Genomic DNA, 18,809 nt, shown 5'->3' with positions numbered 1-18,809 from the left:
CTTTCTTTAGTAATATAAAGAAACCCTGCTCCTATTTATATTTTTAACAAATAAAAGAAACTTAAACCCAAATTATATCTGTGTAGGTTGGTTTGCTTAAAGCAAGATTCACCTGAACACAGAGGAATGAGAAATTGCTTAGAGAATCTTTATATAAATATTGAATATACATGATATCCATGTACAAAGAAAGACTTTTTTCCGAGATACGTGAGGCTCATCCAGAAATTCTCTAATGTTGGGAGAAGCACAGTAATCAAAGAGAGACGAGTATTAAGGGTCTTTCATCATTCCAAGAAATGTTGGAAACAAACCAGCAGGACATGTTGAAAAACAATTTTGGCACATGGTTTGTTAAAGACAGAACTTGCCCTTGGTTGTTAATAATCCAGCACCCTTGACAAGCACTCAGATTCACTCAAGCAGTTTGTATTTCTGGAGTGGGAAAAAAATCTGTGAATGCTATGAGCTGAGACTTCGCACTGCATACTGCATTGTCAGCAGTCAGGACGACTGCCCATGAAACCCCAAGGAATATCTTTTACTCCTAAGCAGATCACAAATAGTCCTGGAATAAAGCTACTTAAATTCTCAATAGACTCCTCTTTCAAAAGGAGAGGCACTTAAGAAAATTCTTATTGCAATCCGTTATGCCCTTTCTGCCAGGTGAGCTGCAGGTATATTAAAACGCTTGCTTGGAGAGAGTTCACCTCCTGGAGACAATGAGCCAATTCTGGTGGGGAATACTCAGAAAAAGGAGTACAAGCAGGGATGGAAAATACCAAGAGAAACTTTAACCACAAAAACAAAACAAAACTAGAGCCTCAATAATCCCTGGAAGGAACATCTAAAATGCTTCATTAAACATTTCTAGAACACATCTTTTTCTTTTTCCTCTTTTTTAAAGCTTATGTATTTATTAATGTAATCTCCACACGCAACAAGGGGCTTGAATTCATGACCCCGAGGTCATGAGTCGCATGCTCTTCTGACCCAGAAAGGCACCCCTCAGAAAATATTTTTGATAGAAATACATAGTTACGGTGTAAAATTCAAAAGGTTAAAAGAGATATCGAACAATTAATTCTCTTCTGCCAACTCCCAGTCATCCAGTTACCTTCACAAAGGCAGCCACCATTAACACACTAACATTTTGTTCCTTCTCCTGGAGAGATTTGTATACACGTTCCTTTTCACTCAAATGATAGTATACGATACATGCTATTTCACATCTTGCTTTTCCCTTAAAAATAAATCCTGGAACTTTTTACACATGAGTATGTCTAGAGGGGGGGTCTGTTCTTTTTAATGGCTGCATAGTATTCCACTCTAGAGACTGGACCGTGTTTTATTTACTCAATTCCCTTTTAGATGTGGAAGCTAAAACCAATCTTTTGCACTAAAAACAATTATGCAACAAGTTCGCTTGTACAGGTCATGTCTTAACCCGTATTACGGATATTCTAGGGTATGTACCTATAAGTGGAATTGCCATATCAAAGGATTCAGATTAGGAGATGCTAAGAAGATGGGCAGTAAAATGTGTTCTCCCTTTCCCACATCCCTCATATCTTCAGTCTGAGGCAAGAAGAACGATGAACTTCTGAGTGTTCAAAGATATGTGAACTAACTTCCCCTGTCCTCTTGGAATAAGTTGGATTATTTTGTCTTAGCAAGTTGTCTGGCAAAACTTAGCATGCATTCCTACTGTGTTTGAAAAAACTTACCTCACAGTGCTCTCGATAAAGACTCTGCAGTGACTTGATATCCTCAAAGGTAGTACCATCTGGCAGAGAAGAGATTTCAACTTCTCCAAACTCTGGAAGTGCTCGAGATGCATCTGTTGCCATGACAACACAACAGAAAAAAAAAAAAACCATTGTAGATTGTGCCAATTACAGATTAATGAGGGGAAATTTAAGATAGACTAAGAAAGGAAAAAAATGTAAAGGCCAGAGGTCCAATGATTAAGAACTTTTCATAGTAGTATTTTTCAAACAAAATGTAGCAACATCATTAGTACAAAAGAATAGAGGAAGAACTAAAAAATTGTGGAGGAACAATTATACTGGAAGTAACAAACCATGATGTCTCTCAACATAGGGCCCCTATTAAAAGGAAAATATCTCGAGCTGGCCAGTATCAATTTAAGTTATTTTTATTATTATGTGACTTTAAAACATAAAAAAATAAACCTAGCTTCACACTCGTTATGCTCATACCTCGCATATCATCGTAAACCAAGGCTACGGAATGAACCCAAATAAAACTACAAGAATCACATTAAACGTAACAACATGAATTTGATATGACGGATGAGGCTGCTGTCCTATAACTAAATTACCTCTTGCAACATGAATATGGTATTGATTGCTGCGGCCCAGGTCTTTTGAGTTTGGCAGGCCTATACCAACATGTACTTCCTGGTGGCTGGTTCCCCCATTAGTCCTCTGTATGCAAACGAGCTGTGGAACTTTCCTCCACCCAGAGCACTGGGACATCATTTAGCCTTCCCTTGGGATGAATTACATAACTTATGTAATTTCCATAGTAAGTCTCTCCCTGTTCTTTTCTCATGAGCTCTGGACAATCAACGCAATACACTTTGATGCCTGCTTTATCACAAATTCAAATACAAATGTGAAAACTAAAACCGCAGAACAGTATTTATTCTCCTCTTCTAGATAGCCCAGAATAGGCTTTTATTATTTCTTTATAGATTCTAATTGAAATAAAAACACAAAACAAAAAAATTAAAATCCTTGTTGAGAGCTCGAGGCTCTAAAGAGTCTACGTGAGGACTCCAGGGTGGGACATGCTGCCGTCGTGCGTTCAACTTCAGTAGCTTCTGTGACCTGAGAGTCCTTTTTAGTTGTTTGTCAGAAAGCGCACATAGACAAATACACACACACAACGCATACACAGGCGCACTCTTTGAGAGCTTCTATTTATCTCGATCTGTTGTAAGGAAGCGACACGTGTTTATCGCTAGAAGAGCTGTCCATTACGGTGCCATTTTTTGCACCGGTAGCTATGACCAGAATATGCAGAATGTTCAATGTTCTGGCCTCTCTAAAATGACAAGCAACATGTGTACCATCTACAAAATTACAAAAATAGGATATACAGGATCACTTTAAAAGAATGACTTACTTTTTTTTAAAAGTTTATAGGAATTTCTCTTTTTCTAACCTGAGACTACGCATTTGCAACTTTATACACAGGAAATGTGGGCACCTGAAGTTAACTGCTCAAAGTAAAGACAACATAACTTTGATCACGGAAGCCCAATTAATTCAAATTCCGCAAGACAACTTCATAGCTATGAGCCTTTAATTCCAATGCATTTAGAAGTCCTACACAACTTGAGATTTTTTGAAAGAAGATTTAGTGAACATGAGGCAGTAGAAACGGTCTAGAACTCTCCCATGAAATGCAGAGTTTCAGCACATACACACACATCTTACCGTTAGTTCACACCTGTAACGGACATAGCACTTGGAGAAAACACTACTATTGTTCTCTGGTTTTCAATGTCCTAATAGCAACTAGACTATACATTACACCTTAACATACCTAAAAACTGTTGATGATGTTGACTTTGGGCTATTACAGTTTGCTCAACAGATGTGCCGGTCTGTTGACCACTTCCTGTGAAACCATCTGCAACCCCATCCACCTTCTGCATAGGCTTGTACCTAAAAATATTAGATGGGAAAACAAACAAACAAACAAACAAATCAAATTATTCCCTGTTTTCTTGCACTACACAAAACTCCTGAGGCATCTGATTTTACTCTATTTTCTATAATGTTTCCTGATAGTTGGAGGATTTTTTTTTTTTTCCCTAACAGTCTCATAAAGTTAGGATGAAGAAATTTTTTCAATTGTGAAAAGAAAAAGGGGAGAGGGATTTGGGAAGGGGACCAATTTTTGAAAATTCAGAAATTTGTCTAAGAACAAAAGAGTTACGAGGTATTTCTTTGGACAGCGGTGACAAAGATCCCTGTGATAACACGCAGTGTGAACATAACTTTTAATGGCCAGTGGATGAAGGGAAAACATTTTAAATACATTGGGACTTGAATCTGAAATAAGATCTAGGAGCTGGGGACTGAGCAATGGTAACGAGTGGCTTTCGACTGATTAATACCTCTCGTACATGATTCAGCCTACAAATTCTACCCTACTCTTTTTCATATTTCCTAAAGCCTCCCATGCATCTCAACACAGTCATCTCTGTGGATCCCTAACCTTGTCTGCAAATACAAAGACCGTGTGCATCAGCTTGCAGCAAAATACATGCAAGAATCCACCTACAAACCTAGGTTACCAAATTTAAAAAATAAAAAGGATCAAAGTCCACCACAGTCATGCATTTAACTTTAGGTCCTAATCATACAAATTAATGAACTTTCCTGCTAAGACAGAGAAAACAGGCTTCAGCAGCATGGGCGAGAAGGAAAGGCTGCTTGGGAGAGAAACAGCACATATGAAAAAAAGGCCTGGGCAAGTCTCCTAAGATGAGCGAATACAAAATAGGAAATAAGCAGCAACTATAAATTCTTCTTTTTCTAAGATTTCATTTATTTTCCTTCATGTTAGAAATTTAGGGGAAAAAAGATGAACATAAGAAAAGATTAAAATCTACAATAAGCTTAATTCCTAGAGATAGCATTCACTGTATGTTTATTGTCCCATTTTCCCCCATTTCTCATTATATTTGTAAACAAGACCACCTAATATTCTCTCCACCCAGATGCTTGACTCTAACATTAATACCATAAGTCAACTGCATCACTGATATGAAATTACTATGAATAACAATGTCCCCGATACATGAACAGGGCACACCCAAAGGCACCTTCACTCTGATGGCAGATAGGAAATGAATGGACCTGGTGAGACATCGTGCAAACTAAGGCACAGGTTGCATTCGGAAATGACGCCATCTTGAATGTTATTCATTAGAACTTAAATAAACAAAACGTCCAAGAAAAACGGCCTGTCCTCATAATGGCATTTACATTCATTGCTTCTGTGACAGGATCTCACAGAGAACTATGAAAAGCAAACATAAGGTCAGAAAGTAAACAGGGTGGGAAAAGAGGGCAACACACTTCATCTGTGTTATCATCTTTGTGATAGCTCCGTGCCACCCAAATGTGGATTGTTATTTTCTAATGACACTGAACAACTCAAACCTTTCTTTTTATTTAATGGGGAAAAAAAAAATCTGAATTTTCCACTGGGGCCATACCAAGCAATGACAGAAGGGTTAGTACTATTCTGTGCTAGAAGTGTCATTTATGAAAAATTGAATCTTTAAATTTTTTTCCTCCTTAAAGAATCATCCCAGAGAGGCAAAAAAAGACTCGGTGAGTCAAGTACTTTGAGTAGTCATGAGGGGAAGCAGTTGCCAACCATTCTGTTCTGGAAGACTTGAATGACTTTATCCTTGGGGAAGTTCCTCACCCTCATCGGTCCATTCCAGGCTTCATTTGATTTTAGCCCCCTTTTATCAGCTATGAAATTTTCTACCACTAACAGAACAGGCTGAAATTGTTTAAACATATTTCTTCATTTAACTTAATGGAGTTTGGGATTTGTGGAGTTAGTACACGGAAATGGTTAAAAGGATGTGAATTATTTACACTGCAGTAGGGAAAATGGAAAGATTTCCTATAGACTTCAATTCTACTGAATTTTAATATGGGATTAGAAAGTAATTATGAGACTTTGCCCGGCTATGCTTTATCAAGCTTCCTTTGTCCTGCACAGCATCTAGTATACCACACGTGCTTCATAGGCAGAAATGTCAAGGACAAGTAAAATTTAACCATAAGAGGAAATGACGGATATTCCTTTCAGAGTGTAAGTTTTCAGAGGACAGATGCTGTGCCACAAGCTACTCGCACACAGTACTTATCAAGCCTGTAGCCCGCAAGCAAAATTATCTGCTTCTTCAGAAAGATGAAGACAGAGGAAATTCCTAAGGGAAAGATATATGATATTTTTAATAAGCACTCAAAATCAGAGCACATTATAATTAATGTATGATTCATAATAAGGATATTGAGTGGGAAGCGCTGATTAGAGGTACACTATATTATACAGGAGATGGAAAATACATCAAGATTAGCTTGTAGATAAAAAGGAAATTGGTAAATTCTGGAGAAACCATGCAGGTCAGTCAGTACTCCAGAACAAATCTTATATAGGAAAGGTAACAGGGAAAAAAAAAAAAGAAAATTCAGTCAGAACCGAGAAATAAGAGGATTTATTCTAACCATAAGAGTAGAAAGGTGAACAGTGGACTGAATGGATACACTTTGGTTGCCTTGTCAGTAGGACCACTGTCTCCTTAGAGAAAGGTGGGGGTCCAAGTCTGGGAGCGGTGTGGGCCATAACGATATCAGGAAGGGCAGGAATATGACTCATATACAAGAGTAGTTAGTATTCCTGTAAGCCTCTGACAGAGCTCCCCAGTAATGCTGATTTTTGCATTTCCGGTTTTGTCTCAAGTAATAAGTCACGTAGTGGCATATCTTCAGTGTATTGCCTGACATGGGATTGGCACTTAGAAGCCCTAGAAATCAGAAACACTGGACAGAGGAAAGCTGGATGTTCATTTTCCTGACACTCTGTCTAAGGAAAACATCCTATCACTACCATCACCTCAGGGTTGAGTCTTCCCTGAGGAGAAAGTTTAACAGGAAGTCAAGGAGAGCCACATTAAAAATAGGCTGAATATCTGTGGTAACTTATTCTTCTTGGAAGAAACAGTTAAAGATGATATCATTATACATTAGGTCCTGAAACCTAAATGTGTATCAGTATCTGGGTAGCTTTTCAGAAAGCTCAAATGCTAGCTCGCCCTAGACCTACCCAGCAAAATCTTTAACATGGGGCTTAGGAATTGACTACCTTAACGAGCCTCCCAGATATTTCTTGAGTAGCCTGCCCAGAACTAGCCTGTGGGAGCCTCTTGGCCCAAAATAAGTTCCTTTAGGTCAATGTTGTACAAGTAAAACCATCACATCAGAGAAAAGTCATTTTTTATAAACTAAGTCCTTAATTTTTAATTTGTTCCCAATAAACTACATTTAGAATCTAAATAAATATCACTGAGTGGCTAATGAATGAATGAAGGAATGAATGCTCAAGGGAATATATTTCATTTTATCCTACCACCAATTGATCGTAACAACTATCAAATCGATTTAACAAATATTTATTGAGCATTTACTATGGGGAAAGCACAGCAGAGGCCTGGTTTCGAAAAGGCCGTGCATAAACAAAATTTTTCCAGGATGTTTCATACATTCTATTGACTCACATGAGTATTCAACATTATGTTAACCCTGGTGGAATTTCAACTGACGTTTTGGCATTGATACACAGCTTTCCGACTTCCTGCCTCTCTGCCTTCTTCATAAAGTACCATTTAAACACTAAGCGAAATAAGTCAAGCAGAGAAAGACAATTATCATAGGATTTCTCTCATCTATGGAACATAATAACTAGGAAGATCAGTAGGGGAAGAAAGGGAAAAAGAAAGGGGGGGTAATCGGAAGGGAGGATGAAGCATGAGAGACTATGGACTCTGAGAAACAAACTGAGGGCTTCGGGGGGCTGGGGGAATGGGATAGACCGGTGATGGGTAGTAAGGAGGGCACGTATTGCATGGTGCACTGGGTGTTATACGCAACTAATGAATCATCGAACTTTACATCAAAAACCAGAGATGTACTGTATGGTGACTAACATAATAAAAAATATTATTATAAATAAAAATAAATAAACACTGAATTGTAAAAACCAGAGACACTTCCTACTGAAAAGTTTCTTGTTGAATCCTTTATAAAAACTGAACTTTTTAGTATTTAAGAGTATCTTCTCTCTTCACCCCATTTATTTTACAAATTCAATACTTTCAGATGATGTTTTCTGACAGCAGATTCTTAGTGCTCCTGAGTTGTACATGCTCTGAGAAAGACCTGTGCTTCATCAAATGAGGAAACAGCTCTTGGTTTCCAAATTAGTAAGAGGCAAATGATCATTTTAACAGCTTGCAGCTCCATGGGCAATCAAAGCTAAAGTTGTTAATGATTAAGAAATCAAAGAAAGTCTAATGCTTTAATAGCGGAGTGTATGCATGAAACCTGTCACTAACACAGAAAACATGGAAAATTGTTAGGAATCTTCCCCCATGGGGTTAGTCATAGCTGTTATTTAGAACTTGGACAGCTGGAACTCTACTGTAAAATAATATCTAATTCTGTCAATAATCACATGTACAGACACTGAAGGAATCCAACGAGAGGCAAAGAATGGCCTATATTTACTCTGTTATATTTATTATATTTAGCAGTATTACAATTTTCAACGGACTAAATGAAACATTGGGAAAAGTCCCTCTTGAAGCAGATGAAAAATTCACAGGCAAAACGTAACAACATCTCAACTGCATGGGCCAACCGAGTCTTTATAATTCTAGAAAGTACCCAACCATTTGATCTGCATGAGCCAATCTAAACGTTGTGCTCCGAATCGGGACAAGAGGCTAAAATTTTCTATTGGAATCTTGAGATTCTCTTTGGAACAACTGTCCCAGAAAATCTTGAGATGACTTGAGGTCTGAAGCCAGGTAAAGTATGAACAGATGAGAGGAAAATACGGAATGCTGGGAGCGCCTTTGTTTCAGAATGCAAACTGACTTCTTGATGTCACACTAAATATGTCTGTGTCGAAATGACTTCCAACATCAACCCTGCTGGCTAATGACAGTTACTCTGTCTTTTCAAGCATTGTTGGTGGCTCTTGAAGTACTTGTCTCTTCATTAGCTCTACATCTATAATTGGGCGAGGAGAGGAGGGAAAAATTAAATTCAGGGGGGGTCGCTGTATTCATTGCAGCAGTTTTAGAAAATGTGGGAGAGGCAGGGAAAGGAGGAGGTCGTTTGCTGAAATAAAAGATCATTCATTCACTTAACAAATATTTACTGAGTGCTGACAATGTGCTTGGGGCTGAGGATGTAATGTTGAAAGAGCCAGACGCTATTCTCATGAATTTCTTCAAGGGGTCGTCCCCATCACAAAGGCAACTTGGGATTCATGTGTCGAACTGGTGTAGTCTTGCTACAAATACACACGACACTTCTTTGATCTAGAGCTGGCCTTTCCTGTTAAACTGATTCTACAGGGATGCGCCCCCCTCCTTCTTTGGAAAATAACCACCTGACTCCACCTGATGCCAAGAGGGCAACAACCACAAAGAGAACCTGGGGCTCTAAGGAAAAATAAATTAGTGAGTTTCTCGCATACAGCAAAATTAAATGGGCCTCCATTTCCTTATCAGTAAACAGCCCATGTAATTGCCAAAAGAGATCTTGCATAGAAAGTGTTTACTGAAGGACATTTAAAATGTTCAATAAATGTTTATCAAGAGGGTAAGTGGTGACTGTTACCATTAACAAACTTTACAAGAATTACTATAGTTCATAGTTACTGAATCGTGATTAATTTTGATTCTCTGATCTTCAGTGGAAACTATCTTTACATCGGGGACCACTGCAGTGGCACAGTGAACATTAGATCCTTGGGTGCCAAGATTCCTTATTTGTTTCCAGAAGCCAAAGGCGCAGGCACATGATCATCTTCTCACGAGGACGCCAGCCAGCCTGCGCCGCCTAAGAGCAACCTACTGGCCCTAGAAGCTCTCCAATGACCCCCGGGGATTCATGTTCCAGGAAAAGAGAATAAACTATTAACATCATCAAAGCTGAAAACCACTTGCCTTGGAGATATAAAGAAATGGAAGTCAAAAGTTGCCCAATTGCTAGGATTCATTCTTCTCTGAAACGGCCTTATTCTTAAAGAAATAATTGTACTCTAGATTACGTAGAAATAATAGTATTAATAATAATAATTTACCTAACACTTGAATGTTCCCAATTATTTAAAAACAAAAACAAAACCTTTATAAACTTTTTTTCCACCTGAACTTCAGAACAATCTGTGAGGTAGTCTACTATGAATGTCCACTTTGCAGATGGAGAAACCAAGGTTCTGAGAAGTTTATTCACACACACTGCAGAAATGCCAGACCAGCCTATCCTCACGTCCTTATTTCCCAATCTTAAATATAGGGTGCCTTCCACTAGCCTGGGAAGTCTATATTAAGGAAGTTCTTTTTTGTGTTTTTCTCTTAAAAGATTTATTTATTTATTTGAGAGAGAGAAAGAGAGAATGAACATGACTGGGGGGAAGTGCAGAGGGAGAGGGAGAATCTCAAACAGACTCCCCACCAAGCGTGGAGCCCCACGTGGGGCTCGTTCTCATGACCCCGAGATCATGACCGGAGCCGAAACCAAGAGTCAGACGCTCAACCAGCTGAGCCACTCGGGCGCCCCTTAGGGAAGGTCTTCTAATGCCAAGGGCTCGTGTTCTCCCTCACTCCTTAGGAACATGCGTGCTTCCATATCTGTCTACAGCAAAGCAAAAGCAGCCTTGTCGTGCCATCTTCTTTCCAACTGGCCAGTTTCCCTCCTCTCAGTCCTTCTTTCACAGAATCAGAGGTGACACCTGTCCTCACTAGTTGGGACACACTCACTGAAGTGTGATTTTTCATTTTATTTCATGTGTACAAATTTATCACATGTATATTTCTGTTTGGGTTATCTCCCTCTTTAAAGGGGGCATTCTTGTGAGAACTAAGACAAGAGGACTGGGTTCTTGTCTTGGTTGCTATATGATTGTTGGATAAGTTTCTACCCTGATGGACTTCAGTTTTCTCATCAAGAGGATGCACTAGACTGGGGGATCTCTTCCTTCCAGCTGTAACAGTCTATGATTCTGTGGTATCTCTTTTAGATGTGATGGACAATATTCTGTATGCAACTGCTGGCGGTTACGTGTTTGTTGAAGGAACGAAAAATGCACCTTAATATTTTGAGAACGGCCACTGAGATCAAACACAGCCCAGCACACTGTCAAAAGCACTTGGCTTCATTCCACCACCTTTGCTACAAGGATTTGGAAGAATAACTCAAATATGTATGCCGACACTCTCTAGGTGCTTCTGTTAAATATTAAAAATAAACTGCAGCAAACATTTTTATTTGGTTTGTAGACCTGAGAAGTCCTGATCTCCTTTTTGTTCTATAATAACCTAATTTATTTATTGTCCAAATTAGGGCAAGCAAATTATCTATGAGTGAATTTCCTTGAAACTGAAGATGACATTTAAGTGCTGAAGTTATTTTCATATGAAATATTTTCAATAGAAGATATTAAAAAAAAAAACTAAAACAAATGATTACACATTCTCCTGCTTTCTTACCCAGGATACTTTACCTCTTTTCGATCACCCATGATGTCATCAATAAGCCAAAGTTATTACACTGTGTTAGACTAGATTCCAGTCGCTGACTAATGATACTCAAAACTACGGGAGTACCTGGGTCTACCTGTCCCTCCACTGCATGTGCACACACTTCTGTGTCAATTAACCCAAAAGCAACCAGAAGACCCTTGTCAACTTGTCAGTTACATTTCCTCTTGCCAGCTGTTCTATCTCATGATTGCCTACGAATCAAGTGGGCTCTAATCTGCTCCTTTAGTTTAGGTACATGGCTTGAGGATGGCTTCATCTTGTCAATTAAGCTAAACTACGGACTCTGTGACAGCTGTTTTTTCAATCAGAAGCTGTTTCCATTTATTTCCAGACTCGTGGTGGTGTTGCTGGGAATCGGATTTGTAGACAAGTGGGAGTTTCCTCTACTACCCCATCAAATCTTCAAATGAGATACCAAACATAAAGGGTTTCTAAAAGTTAAAGTTATACGAACAACAATCATCAGTACTTCTCCAACTACTACGATTCCAAACTTCACAAAAAACGTACAAATTGAGCTCCAAAACTTCACTTCTATTTAATCAAATGATCACTGCATATACTTGAGTTTTCATTCCATAAGAACACATAAAACATGTAAATTTATACCACGGAAGATGTGCACTTGTAGATACATGCACTAATGCTCTGAGCGTTGAGACTATCTGAATATTCTAAAATATTAACTACAAGTAGCTGCTATAAAATATTTTAAACCTTTCACATGTCACTTATATTTAACAAGAATGGCAGGCTCTTCTTATGTGAAATTTAATATATTCAATAGACTCATTTGAGTCTTATAAGCCATAAGACAAATGATACAATACTTTTCTTTCTTCCATGGTTTTTCAACAAATACTCTTAACCCTGACATCGAGACTTAGGGAGAGAAACTCTCCCTCTTCTGCCAAGTGCTTCTGCACAATGGGATAATTGGCTTCACTGAAGGCCTATTAATGTGGCCAGTTGGTAGAATCCTTCAGAGATAAAACAGAAACCTCCCTGCATCCTGCTAATCCCAACGAGGGGTCTGTGAGGTCGACAACAGTAACACGGCAGTCAGTTAGCAAGACACCATTCCAAGAGCAACTGTCCATAATCCAAAACTTCTATCATTAAAAACAAAGAAACAAACGAACAAAAAACAAAGAAAATTTCAGTACCACTGGCCTTGAACAACACGCCTCAACTGTGCAGATCCACTTACACACAGAATTGTTTTCAATAGATACAATACTGTAAATGCATTTTCTTGACGATTTGTTTAGTAACATTTTTTCCTAGCTTACTTTATTCTAAGAATACACTGTATTCTTGTCTACTTGTCGAGAATACAACATACAAAATGTGTGTTAATCGCCTTTATATTATCGGTACGGCTCCTGGTCAACATTAAGCTATTAGTAGTTAAGTTTTTCGGGGAGTCAGAAGTTATACCCCAGATTTTGGACTATGTGGGGGAATCAGTGCCCCTAATTCCCTGTTGCTCAAGGGTCAACTATACTTCTTTGGTCTTTCACATTCTTATTTCACAAGAAAGCAAACACTATAAGGAACTAAAGTTGGTACAATTTATTAGCATCACTGAGAATTTTATATCCCTTCTTAAATACATCCACATTACATTTGATTCTAAAAGCAATTACAACTAGACTGAGAGGGCAGAGTGTTCATGGCTTATTAACCTTTAGAGCTCTGGAATCTGTTTCATAAGGAACTTTCTAAGTCCCAGGTCTTGTCTCCCTACCCCAGGCATTTTTTTTTTTTTTTAAAAAAAACAAAGAATGCCCCCTGAAGGTTTCCATCTCCATGAGATTCTTTGCAGGTAAATCACAGGGAGAGGCAACTTCAGCTATCTTAGGTGCAATTTGTCAAGTTTTTGTTCGTTTTTAAGTTCGAATATATGTTATTTTTGAATCAAACTTTGCTTTGGTCTCGACCTCACCATCCGCTCCACCGTGCAGTGCCGCGATACATGAGTGCAGAGAACACACCAGAAACTAAAGGCTCTAAGTGTCACCGCTAACAGATGGACAAGATAATCGTAACCCAAGACAAGAATAATTTATTGCAATTCACAGAAACTCCATCTCCATATAAGGAACTGTCCTACGATTTATTTTATTGTATTTTTCCAGGACCTTTTAATACATTTTACTGACTATATCTCAAAAAACCCCAGACATTATCAATTTAAAAAGTAAGGTCGAGAACATGTGAATAAAAAATCTAAAACCCTTGAGATAACCATTTAATAGCTAATCCTGAATGGACTCTTGAGTCTGGAGCACTAGAGCCAAAAATTATGATCACGTTAAACTACTTAACAAGCATCTTTACCTCCAGTCTGCTCCCATGAAATATAGTCTTGTCCCCAATAAGTCATCTCTCAAAAAACAAAACAAAACAAATGTACAAGTTCCATTGTTTTGCTCCATAGCGTTACCACAGCTTCAAAGCTATGTTCCGTACAAAGAACAAATTTATTATCTGCATTTACAATCGAGTCCCCTAAGCTACGATCCAAATTACGTTTTAAATCTCATCTCCTGCTCAATGACTCCACCTTCTGCTCCCGTCGGGTCAGCCTCACCGAATCACACAGTACTTACCAAGGACATCCTGGACTTTATATCCCCCTGGTGGTCTTGTTTGCCTGGGTCCCTCTGCCTGATGCTCCTCTTTCCTGATCCCTCTGAGTTCCCCTCAAACGCCTCCCAATTCTCTTGGGGTTAGCTGAAAATTCCTCTGTATTTCAGTAGTTCCTGGATCAAAGCTTTACTTCAGCACTTCTCACACTGCATTACTTATGAAAAAGGTTTCCCGGGCCTCCCCTTCTGATTGCTGAACTCCTCAGAGTTAGAGACTGTGTCTTCTCTGGGCACACGGGGGTCTAGCAGGTGGCAGAGATGTCATCAGTGCTCGCTAAGGAAAGGAAGGATGACCGCGTGACAGATTCTTTCCCCGGCAGGGACTTGGAGCTAATGCTTCCAACTAAGCTAGTATGGATTGGGAGGGGACCTGACTAATCATCCCAGATCAATAAATTAGGCAGATTGAGGCAGATCATCTGACGACCTGTGTACAGGCCTCATTTCTTCTACTTAATTCTGCATGCTCAATTGAAGAGAAAAATTATAACTACAATTATGGCTGAGTTATACTGGTAAAAAGGAAGAGATTTTTCATTTTATTTACTCCAAACTGTGATCTAAGCCACATGAGACTACAAGGCCCTGGCTATGTAAAAACACTGTGGGCTTGTGCCAATCATTTAACCTCTCTGGGACTTCACTGAAAAACAGAGCTATTAAGGCTTTGACTGTCACAAAGCTGAGGGGCCAGACCAGACTGAGGTATTTTTTTAATTCTAAGATATATGATTCCGTCCATCTATCCATCCATCCGTCCACCCATCCATGAACGCTTAAGACCTCTTACAGCTCTAATATCTACAACTCTTCATCTTTGAAAGTTAGATTCAAAGAAAATGTAAGAAGTCTTGAACATATTGCCAGTACTCCCACCATATCAAGAGGAGTGACTGAGGGAGGTTGCCAATGGCAAGGAAGGAACTCACCAACACCGAAACAAGTTTCTCCAGGCAGCATTTGCTTGGGTTTGCTCCTTACGTGTTGTGTTGGGTTTCCTTGGCTGCATAGTTTGGGATGTCACATTTAACTTACAAGGGGCTAAATGGTTGTCTGATTAGTAATTTTAAAAAGACTTGGAAAACAGACAGGTGGATGAAATTCTACCAAATCATATTTGAGAACTGTCCATGGTGAGTAAGCACGTGCTGACAATAGCCACGTTCTTGCACACTTGGGTATTTGCTCTAGAAAAAAAGGAGACTGCACATCTCAGGAAATACGTAGCTTGGACAGGTCAGGGATCATTCCAGAGTCTACCTTTGTTTCTGTTGCATGGGCTGTTGCCTCATAGCCATATACTGCATGTCTTCTTGCAGACGATTCAGAGGGGAATCTGGCTTGACACGAATCCCATAGTAATGGTACTTGGAGTTTCCTCTTCATAAAAGAACAACAAACATTAGAGACACAGAAAGTCAGTCAAATCAATATTAATCATATAAGATGTCCACCTAGCTTCACACTGGGAAAGATTAGGTAAAAGCAGCATATTTATGCTATGTATTTATGATTCAGCTGTTCTGGATCACCCGTATATTTTTATGGAGGCTACAGCTGAAGAATCTAAAAAGATTCCGAATCAGTTGGCCCAGGGCCCCACGAGAAATCTTTCCTTATGAACTTAAATATTAGTACGAGAGCCCACTTAGTCCATGTAAGTTACACTTTTCTTTTCAAATTTGTATTTGAAATTTAATTTAGAAGGGGTAATGGTGGAAAAAAGGTCGGGCCAATAAAAATGCATTAACAGGAGAAAGGGTTGCACGCTAGATGGGAATTTATTATAAAGTGGTTGTACAAAAGGAAGAAAAGAAATCTTGATTCTACTGTCTTGGATACATTCTCCATGTTTGCAAGTTCTATTACTGCAGATGATGAAGGTAACTTTACGGACACAGAATGTTGTGGTGAAGTCTACTTTTTACTATTTAGAAACCTAAAAGGAAGCAGGCATTTAATCTATTGATTTTGAAACGTATTTATTAGTCTCCGTTCTAACGAATTCATACCGGTTTTGGGGGCTGAAAAAGATGTGTCACAACAGACATGGGGAAATTTCTCTGTTATAATGGCAAATTTCCACCTGGATAAAAATTGTCACAATTTCCCTATGTTCGTGAGAAAGACCATGTTTGTTATTAGAAATGACAAAGTTTTGCTCTGAATGGAATTTGCAAATTCTTGCAAAAATAACATTTTAAATATGTAAATTTTTGCAAAGGGAAAATAGTTTTTCACAAGTCTATATATAGCAAGACATCAGCTGCTTTTTCCATTTTTTTCTTTCATTTACAAAAAGAAATGCAAGAAGAGTGTGGATTAAATATTTTATGTAAAAATAGAATGGAATTTTACTTCCAAAATTAAAGAACATGTATCAGATGAAGCCTATATATTCAAAGACATTAAAATCTTATTATATAAATAATACTGCTATTTTTTTTTTTAAAAGTAGGGCATTTAATATCTACCTACTTTTGGGAAAATAAAACAGTATGAAAACTTAAGGCCTTCTACTTGCAGAAATTAGATCTTGTCTCCAAAATCCACTGCAGAATAGAACAAAAAACGAAAACAAAAAAAACACCAATTCGTAATGCTCTCCCTTACAAACAAGAGAAGGGTAGGGAGTAGAATAGGGGTGGGAAGCAGGGGATGTTCCCCAGGGGATGTAGCCAACGACAGCTACAGAGTAAAACGGTGTCTCTCTTGTAGACCAAAATAGATAAAGTGTCTAGTCTTTTCTCCATTTCCTACAAATCAGCATTTTCATTCAGTTGGTGGGGCGATGGTTGGGTAGATCAGCCATGTTTCATGGTCTTCTTCGCTTAAACTTAATTTGCAGATGGATTCTAACAAAAGGTACCTTTCGACTTGCCTTTGTTCAGAAACACGGTGATTTTATTGTTTCACTTAGCTCCAAAACGTTGGAAAAAGGTCTAGTTTTGGTTTGAATTAATTCACCAGATTATTTTATTGATGAACAAGTAACAGCTCTGCATATAGTTCATCCAAAAAAAAAAAGAAGAAGTGTCTGAGTTAGTTTGCCTCACGATTTATAATACTGACTTTCTTTCCCTTCCCTGGGTCAGGAGCAGTAAATGACTGCGAAACCACTGTCCATGATCGAGTCTCTGGTGCTTTCCCCTCATCGTTGTCAGTGATTTCTACATTAGAGTTCTGCTGTCTTCGTAACATAGCGTTTGCTTAAACTTTCCCCATAGGGTTTCTTTTCTCCTTATTCTTCTTCTAGGCTTTCCTTTCCATCTCTAATTGCAAACACTACATACAATTTTAAAAGGAACAGGAGACATAATTGTTACAGAGGGGGGAAAACAGAACATCAGAAAGGAAACGCTGCGATATTGCAATATGTACTTATAGAGTATGGATTCCACTCATTCACAAACCCAAACAACCCCAATTTTGTCCTTTTCTATTTTAAAGATGTGTTTCAAGGTTTGAATGGAGCCTCAAAATAGGACCCACTGAAATCCCTCTCAGCAACAAAAGGAGAACAACAATACCACTATTAGAATGTTGAATAAAGCCCAGAGTCTCAAAATATCGGCACGGTGTGCATAACTACAGAGCCTTCGGCAAGGGGATAGTAAGTTAGATCCCCAAGTGATGATTTTTGTGGTTCTGGGGGAAAAAAAATATGAGAGAGACAAAGAGCTTCTTTCAAGGGGCTGAAAGCTTTAGTTCCTTTAGCCATAATAGACAATCATATTCTTCGGTTTAAAGTATACTATCTTTTCAAGTATAGGTAGAAGAAAATATATTTATGAGAGAACTGAACCTCCAGCAACCGGAAGCCTGTACAATCACTTGAAATGCAACAGAAAGGAGTATTCACACTCTGAATACATATAGACCTCGCCAATGCCATTAAACTGACACATCCCCCCTCTTTTTAGCATATATTTACAACGAAGTCAATTACCGAGGGTCTCTTTGTTTTTTTAAAAATATTAACTACTCTTCTCTAAATACTAGGAAACTGTGACTTAAAAACCAATGACAGGTATATCATCTAGCGTTATACAGTGTAGCATCTTTATTTTTATACTTTTTAATATGGATTTCTGTAGGATTTAGGAAATCGCAAACATCCATATCCTTCTGCCCAGCTTCTTAAAATATTTATGTTATGATAATCTGTAAAAGTTATAGAAAGGCCCAAAATGAAACTCTACAGTTCCAAGTATTATGTTCATCATATTTTGATTAGTAAAAATACTCATATCTCTTTCCAAAGGAAAGAAACCAGAAACTAAGAATCTCTTTTACATTATTGGTCTCCGTACAATGGAAGTATAGTATATTTTTACTTCTATACATGTATGTTTTCACAGTTAAGAGTTTAAAAAAGACTAATAAGAGGTTAAATAGGACCATGGTATTACTGAGGGCTTCAAACTCCCCAGTTTTTCAAGTTCACCAAATGATTTTTAATTGATCTCCAGAAATGAAAAGAAAAACTCAGCTTTAATTTCTCACTCTATTCAAACAGAAGTTATTTATAAAGACATTTCAATGTAATTTTGCAAGAGTCAAGAGATACATAGTTTCCGATTGACTACATCACTTACTCATCTCTAGTCTGATTATTTTTAAAAAGAGAAAATAGTGATACATATTAATGTTTAAGGCACCATGTGTAACTCTTACACTAACAGTTTGGCTTGCTGATTTCTGTATGATTTGAGAATCAACTCTTCTCAAAGCTGTGCTCAGTTACATTTAAGACA

The 18,809-nt window shown here is 38.2% G+C and overlaps 1 protein-coding gene across 10 annotated transcripts in view; it reads right to left on the bottom strand.

The window, feature by feature from the left end:
* Positions 1-18,809, bottom strand: part of RFX3 (regulatory factor X3) — a 439,312-nt gene that overhangs the window by 53,385 nt on the left and 367,118 nt on the right. For 9 of the 10 annotated variants that reach the window (XM_045772591.2, XM_045772590.2, XM_045772595.2 and 6 more), the window contains 3 exons: positions 15,313-15,432; positions 3,577-3,698; positions 1,728-1,840 (listed from right to left, as the gene is read on the bottom strand). In XM_045772591.2, coding sequence (XP_045628547.1) covers positions 1,728-1,840; positions 3,577-3,698; positions 15,313-15,432 — 355 coding nt within the window. The remainder of the gene's footprint in view (positions 1-1,727; positions 1,841-3,576; positions 3,699-15,312; positions 15,433-18,809) is intronic. The other variant, XM_045772596.2, reaches the window with a different exon arrangement.

Source organism: Ursus americanus, chromosome 34 (genome assembly GCF_024610735.1).
Source record: "Ursus americanus isolate L20-20 chromosome 34, mUrsAme1.1.p, whole genome shotgun sequence".
NCBI lineage: Eukaryota > Metazoa > Chordata > Mammalia > Carnivora > Ursidae > Ursus > Ursus americanus.
The sequence above is the reverse complement of the archived record's forward strand: the minus strand, read 5'-3'. Positions and strand labels throughout refer to the sequence as shown.